Source organism: Chiloscyllium punctatum, chromosome 11 (genome assembly GCF_047496795.1).
Source record: "Chiloscyllium punctatum isolate Juve2018m chromosome 11, sChiPun1.3, whole genome shotgun sequence".
NCBI lineage: Eukaryota > Metazoa > Chordata > Chondrichthyes > Orectolobiformes > Hemiscylliidae > Chiloscyllium > Chiloscyllium punctatum.
The window spans coordinates 50,742,747-50,758,393 of record NC_092749.1 but is presented as its reverse complement, the minus strand read 5'-3'; the positions used below and the strand labels follow the sequence as shown (position 1 = coordinate 50,758,393).

Genomic DNA, 15,647 nt, shown 5'->3' with positions numbered 1-15,647 from the left:
GATGTGTGACAAGCAGTGAAAGCTATATCATTCTTTTTAAGTTATTGTCAAAATTAGAGTTACCCCACAAAGAGTCCAAATTTCAGCCTGATATGTTGTGGAACTGAATTTAGGAAATCTGTCAATTTGGCTAAAATATACTCATTATGCTATTGTGTTATTGTAAAATCTAAATAGTATCGTAATAGCCTTCAGAAACGAAAGGCTGATACCCTACCTAGTCTGCCCCTGCCTAAATGACATATTACCTGACTTGTAAATGGCATTGAAAGCCACTCATTTGTGAAAATATTTGGTGTGGTGAGATGGCACACTATCTATTCAGGAAATGCATCTTGTCTGCAGTTAATTATTAAAAATCAGAGTGCTGTGAAGAATTATAAGCTTATATACTTATTAATCTCACCATAACAAAGCAGAGTTAGTTTTAGTGAGCAATTCTGTTGACGTCATTATGATACCCAAAAAGGCAAATATACAAGTTGCATTATTAACAATTATCTCACCTCAACCAAATCATTGTGAGACATTTTTCAGAGTGTGCAAACCAGATCCCATACTGGATTACAGAAATACCTTCACACGCAGTGTTGAGTTGTATTTGCTGTAGTCTTGGGCAACTCAAAATTATTAGGATCAAATGATCATATGTACATACTAGCATGTTCTGTCATTCAGTAAGATCATGGCTGATCTGATTTTAATGTCAGCTGTACATTCTTGCATATTCCCTATAAATCATCCCTCGTAATCAAGAATCTATCTACCTCTGCCATAAAAACATTTAAAGATTCTGCGTCCACTGCAAAGCCTCTCAAAAACGTTTCCTCATCTGTTTTAAATAGGCACTCCCTTATTTTTAAACTGTGACCCCTAGTTCTACATTCTCCACATGAGGCAATATCCTTTCAGTAACCACTCCGTCAAGTTCCCTCAAGATCCTAAATGTTTTAATTATTGACATGTCATTTGAATGCCATTTAGATTTAATGCATTGGTATTAGAAAAGAATATCACTTACGTATAGAAGCAGGAAGCAAAGTATAAATAGAAGCCCATCTCCAACTTTCCTTTTCACTGCATGGGCAGAAATCTGGTAGGCTTGCCTTTTATAGACATCATTACATTGTTTTTTCCATTAGCTTCAGTGAAATAAAAAAATAAGCTGACTCTCTAATGATTTGGTTGTTTATTCCACCACACTGCTGCCCACATGGTAAAAATAATATTGCCTCTGAATATGTGCATGCATTTTCAAACAAGCATAAAATCAAATGTAGCCCAGTTTTGATTGACTTTTTGATAATTCCTTAGCACTGTATTCACATCACAGATAATATACCCTAGTTATATCATGCTATTGTATTTTCCATGTAAAGTACTGTGTTTTATTCTTCAAAATTAAATAAACCTAAGAGGACACCATTCAATCGAATGAACCTGCAAGTTAACTGGGGAGCTAAAATGTACTTAAATAAGAAGGAGAGTCATGCCATAACTTTGCAAGATCATTAAAATTATTACTTGAATTATGTTTTTACTTTTAGTTGCAATAACAATTCAACATTGTGTCACTTAAGTTTAGAGAACAAATCTTCTGATGTGTGTTTTGTGATACAGTAAGATGAATGAATATGCACTTGGATGCACCAAAACAGTGAATGAGCTGAATTAGTGTTGAGTGTACATGTACGAACATTTTCAGGTCAGGGGTCATGTCAGATAAATATAATGGTCTAAATATTCCAATCATTGGGTGACAGCAGATTTAGTAGGACTGAAACTACATCCATTATGAGACAATTTATTTTAGTTTGCTTATGCTGTTCAATTAAATTCGACACAGTGTTGGAATTTCAGTGTGGGCTTTTAAACTCCATGATTGGGCTCAAATGTGGTCAGAAACCTGCATTGTGTGAGAAATACTTATTTGTTGGGATATTCCTGGGGTGCAGCTAATTAGTGACAAGAGGCAGGTTTTAAATAGTGTAAGCATTGTCTCTTCATGTTCCCCTTTTCTGGGGGCAATGATGATACGATGACGATATCTTGTCATTGATTTCACACTCACAGTTACCAGTTCAGACATGGTGAGAGGCCTGTGTTACAATGAGATATAAACCATGATAATATAACTGAACACATAATGCTGATATCAGCAAGGGAGAAGACATCTGTCTCGAATGAACATGCGAAGGGAGGGAGACCTCTTAGAAACTACACAACAGAGTTATACTTGACAACCTCCCAAGTATAGTTGTAAATTGAAGAGTGTTTCAGTGTATAAGGAGTTGAAGAGCTTTATTTAGAGGTAAGGAATGAGCAACCTCAGGAACATTGTATGTGCAGACACTGAAAGAGATACTACAGCCCAGGATCTCCATGTGTTGACCTAAAGCACAACAATGAGTGACCTGCAGCCACTAGGAGGGAAGAATAGTGCAAATTGCAGCTCACTGAAGGGTGAAGTCACACACAAGTCCTGCTATAGCGTTTTTAGATGAACGCTTCAGTGGCCTTTAGAAGAATGTTGCTTGGTGCATCTGTTCATTCAGAGACAGATGGATGACTCTAACACCAGCACAGCAGAGAGCTTTGTGCAGGGCTTGAAGCCTATCGTTTCCATCTTGGTTTTGGTGGCCAACACCATTTGTACACTTCTGGGTCTGACCGTGATGGAGCATCTGATGTCTCAGCTTCTATTACTGGACAAGCAGTATCTCAAGATGTCTGAGCAATACAGTAAAATCTCAATATGAAGTCATATAAATACAACTTCTCACTGCTGCCATCATAGTTGGGGTTGCAGTTTTCAAAACAGCGAGTACCCCAGCAACCCAGCAATCCTTCCTCCAAGCAATTACTACAATACCAGAGATGTTATCTGGAGGAGCAGTAGTAGCTCAATGGAGCATATCCTGCCACTCCTCTAGTGTCAGGCAGTGAACCCAGACTGATTTCACTAAGGCCAAGACAGTGGAATCCTCAAACAAGCCTTCTAAGCCCACAGCTACTCAATATCATCCGCCTGAGCCAGTTGAAATTCAGACAGCCAAGGTACAAACACTAGGGTTAACCTGTGTAGAAGGCACCAAGACAGGCAAAAGAATACTGAAGACATTAACTTATAAAAAACCCATACGAATAATTTTCTGACTTCTGCGTGCAATATAGTACTATTTAGTTCATACATAGAGTAATTTTGTGTTGTGCTTTATTAATGTTTATTATGTGATGATTTATAATTTTGTATATTTGTCAAATGACCATGTGATTTTCAGTGGCAGAGCTAAAGTAAGGTACGACACTGTTTGCTGTTTCTTTTACTGACATTTCACTCGATTAAGTTCTTCACCTACAGTCTAGGAGAAAGAGGTTTTGTCGTCTTCTCTCTTTTTTTCTTAATCCGCAATCTGTTGCTCCTTTCCTCAGCTGATTATTATAAGAGGCTGTTGCCTTTTGATAACGAGCTGCTATAAATTATAGCATGCTATGACAAATATTGGCACCTATTCTACTGAACACTCAGATGTAAGGAAGGCGGCAATCCTAACAATGTTCTATTTCAGATTGAGCAAGGCAGAATCCAATATATTTACCTCTGAATGAATAGAGAGGGCATCAGTCCCTTGAGTAATGGAAGCTGGTAAGAAGGATGCCTACAGATCAATCTTCAATGCCACCTTTGCAGCTGCTATCAATGTGTTCCTTCCTTTCCTTTGAAGTTGTAGTTGTAGTTACATGGGTGGCAGATTTCAGCAAGCATGTCCATCTGAAGAAGGTTTTTGAGGTGTAGTGAATAATGTCCCTGCCTCTGAGACAGAAGCTCTGGGCTTAAGTACCATTCCAAAATTGAATACCCAAGTGTGGAATGTTGTTCATAACATGAACAAGTTAAACATTAACTTGAAAATCCTTCCAACATGTGTTAATTGGAGGTAGTAGGAGCAGGAATGATTTCCAGCCAGTAGTGTGAAAGAAATGAAATTAGAACATCTACTATTACAGTCGGTAGTTCTGGACTACAATTATACATTCAGAGAAACCGATCTCCTTGCAGGTCCAGTTAACACAGTTAGCTGCGTGGCCAGTGTGGATCAGATTGGATAAGATTCAATCCCAATTCTGACTCAAGTCTTACTTTACCTTCCTACCCTACTTGTGGTGAAGGTATGAGTTGGGCTTGCAATTGGATGGGTCTTCCTTCAGAGAAAGAAATAAAGAAGAATAAAAGTTTCCTTGCTGAAACACAGAAACCTCATAATATTCCTTGCTGACGTTCAGAGTAGAATTGCTCCCTGAATTACCTGAACTAATATAACCTCCACTGAGAATCATTTTGCCATCCCCCTCACTTCTCCTCCCTCTTCCAATAGCTTGTCCCACTTTTGCATGGCCTCTGTAATTCTTGAAGTCATGTAGTACAGCAAGGAGATTGATTACTATAGCACCCATGCCTGGGAGCAACCAATTTGTGCAGATGTCTTGACTTCAGCACAATCTCATTGAACACCTGTAAGACCAGTCTGTGTTGATTTTTGTAAACTTGAAACAACTACAAATCAATAAATACTTGCTGGATTACAGCAAGAGCCACAAGAAATCAATCAACAACAAATGTGGAACTGGTTGAGGATCTCTTCGAAAGGTTCTACTTGCTGGAGATTCTTTCTGGCTTGCAAAATATATGTTCAACCATGAGAGGATGCAGAAGTGTTAATTAGAACACCGAACTCCAAAATGGCACTACTGACATCAAAGCAGTATAGAGCAGCTATTTGACATCCTAATCTGTCTGTTCCACATATTTTCACCAACTGTTCATGGCATCCATGAGAAAGCTCTGCTCACCATGCCATGTGCTGCAATTTGTCCCAAAAATGTGAATGATGATATTTTAGAAATCTAAGTGCACTTGTAGTGCCCACAAATGGATGCAAATAATTGCCATTTCTGACCCATGCATATTGTAATAGACTGTCTGAGTGGAATGGTAGTTGATATTATTTTAAGATAAGAGGCTCTTCTGGCATTTACTCTGACCAAAAGAACATTCCATTGGTATTCAGAAATAGATGCAACAAGGTAATGAAAGAAATTTTGTGGAAGGTGCAGTAATATATTTTGACTTGTTCTGTACTTGCCAATAGCAATAATTATTGAGGAACATATTGATGGCGCATGACTATTAATATAATTCATCTTTCATTTTTTAAATCAAAGCAGTAGAGATCGAGGAGATACTAAAGAAAGGAGAATGTGCTACAGTATAATAGCAAAACACTCTGGATGTTATAAATGTGAAATAAAAAACAAAAAGTATTGGAGAAATTCAGCAGATCTTGCAACCTCTGTGGAAGGAGAATCAGTTAGAGTTTTGAATCCAGTGTGACTCTTTCGGAGTTCTGTTTCTGTTCCCACTTGCTGTTTTTATATGCTGCAGTATTAGCCAGCTGCCAAAATGATGGGCAAGTCAAAAATCAACTTGGTCTCGGTGGTATTTCTGACTGCTCCCAGTTATTACCAACAGGAGGTATCACTCGGTGTTGGCTGCTGCACATTACTTATCTGATCTTGCTGGCATCGACGTGACAAAACAAATTGTTCAATTGAAATATGTAGAGCGAGAGTGCAGAAAGATAATTAAAACTTATTATAGCTTTAATAAAAGAAATCGACTCTGCTAAAAAGTTATGTACTTGGATAATTATTTATATCAGTACTCTTACAGAATTACTCAGATCTATCAAATAACAAGTTGATTATCACCTGCTTATATTGAAGCCTAATCTATCCTATACCTTTTTCCTTTTCAGCTGTATAGATTCTGAATTGAGGTACAGAGTTTGCAGCACAAAATCCTTATTCATCTTTCTCTATTACTCCCCTTAGAAAGTATCAGAATGTATCACGCTATCCCAAGTCCATTTGACATTTATCATCCAAAAGCAGGTGCCATGCTATTTAATTGATAATTTTCACTTTCATAATTGATTTTTCAAATTCATTAGTTAATGACTAATTTTATGATTGCCGTGGCTGAAACATGTAAATATAAAACATATTTGCTCAAAAAGACTTACATGGAAAGTATAATTACTTTCATTTGTGGTAAGACTACAGATCTTTTGTTTTTGGCTCAAAAAGTGGTTAAAATTTAAAACGATAAAGCATTGTGTAACTGTAAAAATGACTCATATTAGTGCATTGTACTTACTTATTCAGTGTGGTGTCTTGTTGTTCCAATCTCTTCATAAAACACTGGGGAGGGTCAACTCCTAAGAGTATTGACCTCAGGGTCACTGCATACTGCTGGGAGATCCAGCTACAGTACCAATTTCACATAGTTTACTGTGATTGTATTCAACTACTTGAAGTACCTCAAAACGTAGTCAAGAGGTCAAGAGGCTGCTAAGGCTGAAAATGATCAAAATTTTGCATTGATCTGTAGCTGTCAAGAGCTGATGTGAGCTGAAGTACAGAGGCAACACAGGAAGCTTCCAGAGAAATGTGTGCACATATTGCCTTTGGTTCTTAAACCTTTTACACTTTAAGTGACTAGTATCTAATGTGTGATAATGTTTTTTTTTGTTGATTTTATATGGCTGTAACAATATTTTCACTTGGATATTCTCTCTGTTGGAAGATAAGTGTGATGTGTAACCAAAATGTTCTTGTTTTTACAGCAGCATTTGTTTTGTAACTATGGTACAAATATTTATCATGATGTCCAAAAATTTCCAGTGCCACATTTTACTTTGCCTTATCCAACATAATTATATCATGGCATCTTGGTAATAAGCGCTTTGAATAATCATCTTGGGTGAGAGATCAGAATCGTCTGAGCCACCTTTATGATTGCAATCTGTGCTACTTATTCTACTGACTGATGTGTGGTTCAGTTTGAACAAAGGAAAGGTATAATTTCTCCATCATCTTTGGAAGTAGAACTCTTTGCATGCATGAATTTTCATTCTGTATCCAACTATGAACCAATTAAAATCACCCACCTAATATAAGTGATCTTAAGGATGGGAAAACCATGTAGCTTTGGAGTGCCAATACAATTTTGATTTGAGTAATATAGCATTCAATAAGAAAACCTAAATCATGCAGTAGAATATTGGATCAATAAACATTTCCAAAGTGGAAATAAATGCAAGGGCACTCAATAGCTTAGTGACCATGGATTTGTGTCATACTTTTTGCCACCTTTCAAGCTGAAGATATAGTTTATCAGAAAACATGACATTTACCATTTTACTTGTGAAAGCACATTTGCTTCACTTAATGATTGCACAATGTTTTTTTTTTTTTTTTTTTTTAGATTAGATTATTACAGTGTGGAAACAGGCCCTTCGGCCCAACAAGTCCACACCACCCCGCCGAAGCGCCACAACCCACCCATACCCCTACATCTCCCCCTTACCTAACACTACGGGCAATTTAGCATGGCCAATTCACCTGTTAGTGTTGGAATTCACTAAACAGACAAGTTGGGACAGATTAAGGATGGGAAGATTGAGGGTTCCAAGATGCTGGGGTGAATGGAAAGAAATGGACATATTAGGTCATTCAGTTTATATTGAACCAGCCCATTGAAACAATAAAGATATCAATCAACACATTTGCAGTTACAAGTCCTGTCTTGGACACCTAATAACTATTATTTCTTTAAAATACATTTACTTAGATGTACTTTGCTGTATTACACCTGTAATTTCAAATTCACTAAGAAGGACAAATTTGTATCGTACCTCACGGTATTTACAGCAGAGATGTCACATGCTATCTGTTAATCTTATCAATCACATTTTCTCTAAACTGCATGCATGTGCAGAATGCAGCAATCATTAACCATGCATATTGCTCACTTTGACTTAAACATTAAAATGTGTTAAGATTTTGAAAAAAAGCAACGAGCAGGTAATAAAGCAAGTATGGATGGATCATTGATCAAGTGTACTGCATTGACTCAGTTCTGGCTGGATCATTTGGGACAAACTAAACTGTTAATTCCCAGATTTGCTCTCATACTTTTTCACCTTGTTTTCTATCTTAGTGTCAGAATGCAATGGGAAAGGCTTATGCAATATCCTCAATGCTTGACAAAATGAAAGTGCTGGATTAAAGTTACAGTCAATGTCAAAATCACAGTAAAACAAAAGCAAAGTACTGCAGATGCTGAAAATCTGAAATAAAAGCAGAAAATTCTGGAGAAACTCAGCAGCTGTGATGGCATCTGTAGAAAGATAAGCAGCTCATGTCTTTGAGTTCAATACGGTTTTTCTTTTGAACTGTAAGGGGCTTGAAAATGATGTTTTTCTACTGTTGATAGTAGGGTGTGGAGGAACAAGTAAAACAGATGGTGAGGATGTCTACAGCAAAAGACAAAGGGAATGCTAAATGAAAAGACGTTAGCGATGCAAAGTACAAAGGAACCTCGATTATCCAATTGTCTTAGGTGGGGAGTATTTTGTTCAGATAATCGAATGTTCAGATAATCGAATGGCAGATAATGCAATTTAGCCAAGCATCGGGACCTTGCGATCTTGTCCGGATAATCCAGAATTTGGATAATTGAATGCTGGATAATCGAGGTTCCTGAATGTAAATGTTAGGTATCAAAAGGAGAAAATTGATCAGCTCTGCTGAGAGCAAAGTCAACAAAACACAAACAGAGCACAGTTTGGGATTGTAATCAAGCTGGTGAACAGACATCATGCTCTGAACTTGTTGAACTCTATGTAAATTTCTAGAACCTGTAAATTGCTTAAGTGGAAAATGAGGTGTTGTTTCTTCAGCTTGTGTTGATCTTTGTTGGAACACTGTAACAAGCCCAGATGGAAATATTAGCGTGGCAGCATTATGGTTTATTGAAATGGGAATCAACTGGAAAGGGTGGGGTCATTCTTAAGGACACAGCAGATCCATGAAGTGATCACCCAGTCTGCATTTGGTCTTGTCAATGGACGGGAGACTAGAGCTTCATTTCTGTGAATTTAAAGTTGGGTCTTATATTAAATGTTGAATTTCTTGAGTTTATATATTTCTTCAATTCTGACATGTATTGTCATGCCTGCTTTTATTTTTTCCTCTGATAATAAAATCTGAGTAGGTATCAGCTAGATCTCTCAATTAAATAGTTCAATTTTACCTCATAAACTAGGTGGATGAGCTACTGATGGCATAAAATCCTAATGTTAGAGGTGGCATATGCTATTATTAATGAATAATAGGAAAATAATAATGTAGTATCTCAGACAGTTGAGGTGTTAGCATTATGAAATAGCCCTTTACCATATTGCTGTATTATGTAATTTTGCACTCCTTGCATTGTGTAGCTTTAACATGAAGACAATCATCTTAATTTAGAGGGGTAAAAATGTGAAATATGCCACTCTTTATATTGAAAAATTTTGTTTTTTTGTTTCAGAGTTAAATATGATTTGCATTGCAATTGATGTATATTTCCTTTTGTATTCTGCATTGCAGTCTAGATTACAACATCTATTATTGCACATAATAAAAAGCTTCTTTAAGAGAATTCTTATCATATTATTCTGCAAGCTGATTATCGTGAAAGCATGATAGTGGAAGATTCTGTACAAATATTCATTTATCATACACCTATGAGTGCTTAAAGAAGCTTGTTATGATTTTTAAAACATATTTTTATATTTACATTCATGTTTTAGTTAGTATGAAATTAGTCTTGAGTGGACAGTTGTTCAATGTTCTTTCTTATGCCAAGTGAGAAATCATTAGCAGGTAACTAAATCCAATTTTGTAAAAATCACATTACAATGATGTTTAGCTTAGAAAGTGTGTGTGTAGCACCAGTATATCTTTCTTTACTTCTTGAAATAAGTTATCTTTAAATACTTTTTGATCATCATTAGCTTTATTAAAACATAGAGAATAATGGGTGTTGAAAATTTTAAGCAGCTTTATGAGAAACAGATGAAATATAATATTGTACAACATAAAAGCATATGATAGTTCTTGGGACCAAAAAACAGTAAGAAGAAAGTTCCTGTAAATGATAATGATGACATTGAAAATTGAGATAATATTTTCACAGTTCACTTCTCATGCATGGGGTATATTACTTTGCTCTTTATGCTTAGCAATTTTCAGAATTATAATTTAAAGTACCTTTGTGTAAATATTTTATACAATCATAAAGATTTGAATGTTTAATTTACAAGGGATGTTCAGTCTTCAAAAGGTTAAGTACAACGATATGGCAAAGATTTATGAACAATTTGTTTTCTGTAACTTCTGGTTTCTTGGCTAGCACACATATTTACCTACTGTTGACAATTTTCCTAATGTAAATCTAACAGATTGTTACACATGCTGTTGGCATTCATGTTTTTTTTTTATTTTTTAAACAATGTCCTTCATGTAACAGTAGTTAAATGCAGCAGAAGGACATCATTAGAGCCATGGTTAACTGTAATTTACACCATTAGGAAGGCAGCACAATTTTTATTGCCTGGCAATTTTCTCACTTCAGTATTTGTACCATATGGCTCAATTTGTGTAATAACCTTAATTTCTGCACCCTTCAGGTCTGCTTCATCTCCTACAGAATCGGAATGCAGTTTAGCAGAAAGGGGACTGTCTATACTTCAAGAGTTGAGATTAATAATCTGTCACGTCCTGTTCTGGTGAAGGAATGTGAACAGCAGACAGATGGTATCTCTACAAATGACTGTCAGAGGTCCTGATCCAATCAATACGATGTATTAATACATCTCCCATCGCTCCTTCTCTAGGGGCCACAAAGCACATCTGGAAAGTTCTGGGGACTGCGGTGCTGAAAGCTGATTCTTTTCAGAATCAAACTGAGTCCAATTAATTTTTCATGTATACTTGATAACCATTTTATAATGAGGTGTGTACTTCTTGACGGATATACAGTGGCAGTGCAGACCGCCTGCATTTTCTATCCCCATTCAGTCCTCTTTTAGAAACCAATCCATTAATCAAACAATCTGGCATGGAGCTGAAACCTCAGCTCAGTGGTGATCAATACCGTCCTAAAAAAAATACAGAGACTGCCTCTGGCATGCATGGTTATCTGGCCATTATATCAGCCACTGCTTCAGGAAAAATAGTATTGCCATAATTATCTTCCAGTTACAAAAAAAAGCTGTCAGTGCATTAGATTTCTTTTGCTTTCCATTTGAGCTTTGCAATCAACTATTTTTGTTCAAATATTGAAAGATAATGTTTAGTTAACATTGCAACTGAATTCATACTTTTGCTGATAAGTAAATAAAGTTTTCATAAGTAGCAAATAACACAAGGCTAAAAACAGAACAGGAGCAACCTATCGCAACCAAATTATGTTCATACTGCTTATCAATGCAGCAAATGTCAAACAAACAACAGGATAATTCAAAACCTTTCAAACTCTAGAATGCATTTCTGACATTGAATGCTTTTGAAAATGATTGTACGTCATGAGTTTTTTTTTGACATAATTTGCTTTTTGCACAATTTTATTGACCAGAATGTGGTTTATATGTTGTACAAAAAATACTGATCAATGGTAATTATGTGTTACGCTCCAATCCAGATATTATTTTGTAGTTATGAACTAGCGCTATGCATTCACAAAACAGAGTGGTTATTTGCCCATAGAAGTAATTAACCTCTTGTCCAAATGATTAGCCCATTGGGGTTAATAGTCTCTGAACTTCAATAAAGCTGTCACCTGCCAATAACAGCAAGTAACCCCTATCCTAATGATATTCCCATTACATTATAGGTTATGATAGAACAGTTAGGGTAGTCACCTGTCCATAACAGCTGCTGACTTTTAGCTCTGAAGTCTCCATTAAGTTTGATTAGCTTTGAACTATGAAAATGTGGTCATCTGTTCATAATTCCCATATATCTCCATTCCTTACAATAGTTACATTATGCTCTCTGAGCTTTGGCAGCATATTTAGACTGGCTTGCTGTCTAAGTGGACTACTAGACGTTGTAGTGTCAATTTGAAAGGAGATGCATGTTCATCTGATTTGCCAAGTAATTAAGCAGTGTTGTAAAGGGTGTTTTTATTCATTTTTTTTGTTGCATGATTTAAGACTTATGGAGGGAGGAATCTGGCAAGATATTTTATGCAGAATGCTCCTGCAGTGATATATCGCATGGTCTGTGGCATCTGAGCTTGCTGAGCTGAAACACCATGTCTCTATCTTTTTTTCAACATAGAACAAAGGTCTGTATCAAAAAAAACATCTGATCCATTATGCTTTAATTCATTTTGTGTCCTTGTAAACTATATTAATAATACAGATTTCTCTGCCTCTCCCTTTGAAGCTTACTTTAAAGATTAGTAAACAAGTGAAATCCAACATCAGCAGAGACACAAGTCACGCAGAAGGGGACCGGCCAACCTCAATGCATTTGCCTGATTTTCCTCTCTCTTCAAAATAACAAAAAGGCCACTCAGACAAGCTGTATATTGGACAGAAGTTTCATGCTCACTCGTGCCCTGCAGAAGTTGAATTCCACACTCCCCAAAGTTCTACGTCTCACCTTGGTTAGCAGAAAGCAAGTGGGATTTCTATTGAAAGTGGGAACTCTTAAAAGTCTCTATAACTCCAAACTGATTAAGTTCTTTTTTGATATTGCCAGTTGTCTTTCAATCAATTGCCTTCTCTGGGGGCAAGGTCTACTGAACATTATTGGGGGAAAAAGCAAATATTTGAATTTGCGATTTTTGCACTTGTTTTCTCTGATTATTTTTCTCATGAATAAAATAGCCACAGATACTGACTACCTGAAATAAAAAGAGAAAACATTGGAAAAGCTAACAGGTCCGACAACATTTTAAAATAAAAAATGAAATAATGATTTATGTGTAATTGTCTGCCAATCAGTGGATAATGTGACATACAAACAAGATTTGGAATCCTCACAATTGGCAGTGCTGCAACACTGTCTGTATTTCAGAAACATTGCTTGTGGTCAACAGCAACAAGAGCAGAAGGAGCAGCTGGACAAATGCTGGATAAGCAAGGTCACCAGCAGCCTTTGCTGCCAGTGCCTCTTACAGGATAGCACAAAGAAGAGCACATCAACTAAACTATCCTTCCTTTACCAATACAATAATACTTCCACAATCCTTAGCACTACCATTCTTGCAACATTAGCTGATTCCCTTCATCCATCTAGCCTTTATGTTTTCATCTCGCTTCACAATATCAACAAGCATCAGCGAACTTGGAATAAGAAGCATATTTATCAAACAGCTGAATTCCATGTGTGCATTTCCTTAAAGAGCAGAATCCCCTATCTGTGCCTCCCTTCCACTCTTCTTTCTCTCCCCCTAGACAGCTAGGTCACCTGTGGTGCCTCACTCTTGTTGCACTCCTCCAAGGATTCATTATCTTCAGCGATGTCCAGAATGGATAATCTCTCACAATCTGACGGCCTAACCTTTCTCAATTTAACAACTTGAAGATTTTTGTGCAATCTCCCCCAGTTTAAAGCTCCACAACTAAAACACTTTGTCTGGGGTGACTGTTACTCTTAACTAAAAACTTGATTCTTTTGTTAGAAGAAACTGTTTCCCCTTCTGAACAGCACTCCTGATTCTTTTGATCTGAACTCAAGGCTAAATCTCTAGGGTATCTAACCTATTGTCAATTCAGCAGTATAAGCATCAAGACTATGGGAATATTGCCACTTGACTGCAATTGCATTTTTTCTTAGAGTTGATGCACTTGCGTCACTGTTCCAAACACGATGGCTGACCTGTACCAAAATATTATCTTCACAGAACAGGCCCACATTCATTTGCTCCTATTTTAATTTTCAAATCCTAAAATATAATATAAATATTATAGACATTTCTTCACATGTGTCACATGGTACATTGGTGAAATCTGAGATGGTGCAATGGCAAAACCGAGATTTAAGCCACAGGCACCCTCATATTCAGCCTGAAGGCTATTCTTATCCAAATCCAGACAAAGAACTAATCAAATACATGAACAATCCATTGAGTAAGACCATAAATGAAAAAGAAACAAATATGTGAATTGTTAAATAAGTTAGATGTTTTCTTTTTTGCTTATTGGTATTGTTACTGCTGTACTGATGGATTTGTTAATTGCTGGATCATGGTTTCTCTCTTGATAGACAACACAGTATTGAAAAATAACTCCATTAGGAAAGCTTGGTACAGTCCAGTGTAATATGACCGAGAATACACTTGTGGTTTGAGCAAAGGGAGCAACCACGCCTTGAGGAGCTGCTTCAAGAGCTTGCATGAAAGCCCACAGACTGTCTGCTGATCCCCTGGAGTTATGAGCTCTGACACAATACTGATATCCAGTATAAGGTGACGCATATCTGAAGAATCTATAAACTCCAAAGCACCTTCAGACCAAACGAAAATCAGCAGTTCTTCCTGAGTCCCAACAGGCAATCTGTAAATTAGAAATAAGTTAAAGCATTCATCCATTTAATTTAAGTAAGTCTGGAAGAAAATAGGTTGGTTATATCTAATTTTATTTATTTAGAGAGGAACTGTGCTTGTGATGACAGACGGCATTGAACATTTAACTTTTACTAGGAACAGTCAATTGATTTCATTTGACAAAACTTGCTATTACTTATGAGTTCATAGGGTGAATATGAACATTTTAGCACAAGTTATGAGGCAAAGTGAACCACACAGGTCTCTATTTTTATCCTTTGTTTTGAACAAAAAGTTGTAGCTTGATTATGAAGAAAATGTAGAAGTCAGTTCGCCTCCCTTCAGTATTTGTATTCTCCTCCAATAAACAAACTTGGAAGAAGTTCAAAGTATAAGATTTCTTTAAGATGAAATTTTGAAAAGAGGTTAATTACTCCTCAGCTTGGCGGAGAAAACTTTTTCGGATTTCTATTGTTGAGCGGCTGTAAATGTGTCACAAGTGTAACAGAAACTACTATAATTCATCAGATATACGACATAAATTTAGCTTAGGTTCGTAAGCATGCTTAGATCATAATTCCAATAAAGTGATGACACCTCATTGACGGAAATTGTGTGGAACTTGAGACTGTATTGCAGCTTTCTGCATAACAACAAGTCAGGAGCATTTTCACTATGCGTCTGATGCTGCAGAGAAAGAAACAGCATTAAGGATTTGGAGTTGAAAACTGTGGTGCTGGAAACGCACATTCCTGATGAAGAGCTTATGCTCGAAACATTGACTCTCTTGCTCCTTGGATGCTGCCTGACCAGCTGAGGTTTTCCAGCACCACTCTCTTTTGACTCTGATCTCCAGCATCTGCAATGCTTACTTCTCCCTGAATGATTTGGAGCCTGGAGTGAGTAGATAGTGTTGTACAAGGCAATGATTCTGAAAGGGTTAATGGGTGGTGAAGGTGTTTGGCATGCTTACCTTCATTGATCAGTACATTGAGTATAGGAAACAAAAATTGCTGGGAATCGCAGCGGGTCAGGCAGCATCCATGGAGAGACAGCAGGCAAACATTTCAAGTCTAGATGACTCTTCATCAGAGCTGACATGAAGAGTGGAGGGAACGGCATGTATGCAATAGGTGGGGGTGGGGTAGGATGGAGTGCGAGGCGAGAAAGGCTGTTGACAGTGAGATAAGCTCACATTCCA

General features: G+C 36.9%; 1 protein-coding gene across 1 annotated transcript in view; it reads right to left on the bottom strand.

Moving 5' to 3' along the window:
• Positions 1–15,647, bottom strand: part of ush2a (Usher syndrome 2A (autosomal recessive, mild)) — a 929,735-nt gene that overhangs the window by 136,156 nt on the left and 777,932 nt on the right. The window contains 2 exon segments of the mRNA XM_072580162.1: positions 14,115–14,377; positions 14,380–14,462. Of these exon segments, the coding sequence (XP_072436263.1) occupies positions 14,115–14,377; positions 14,380–14,462 (346 nt within the window).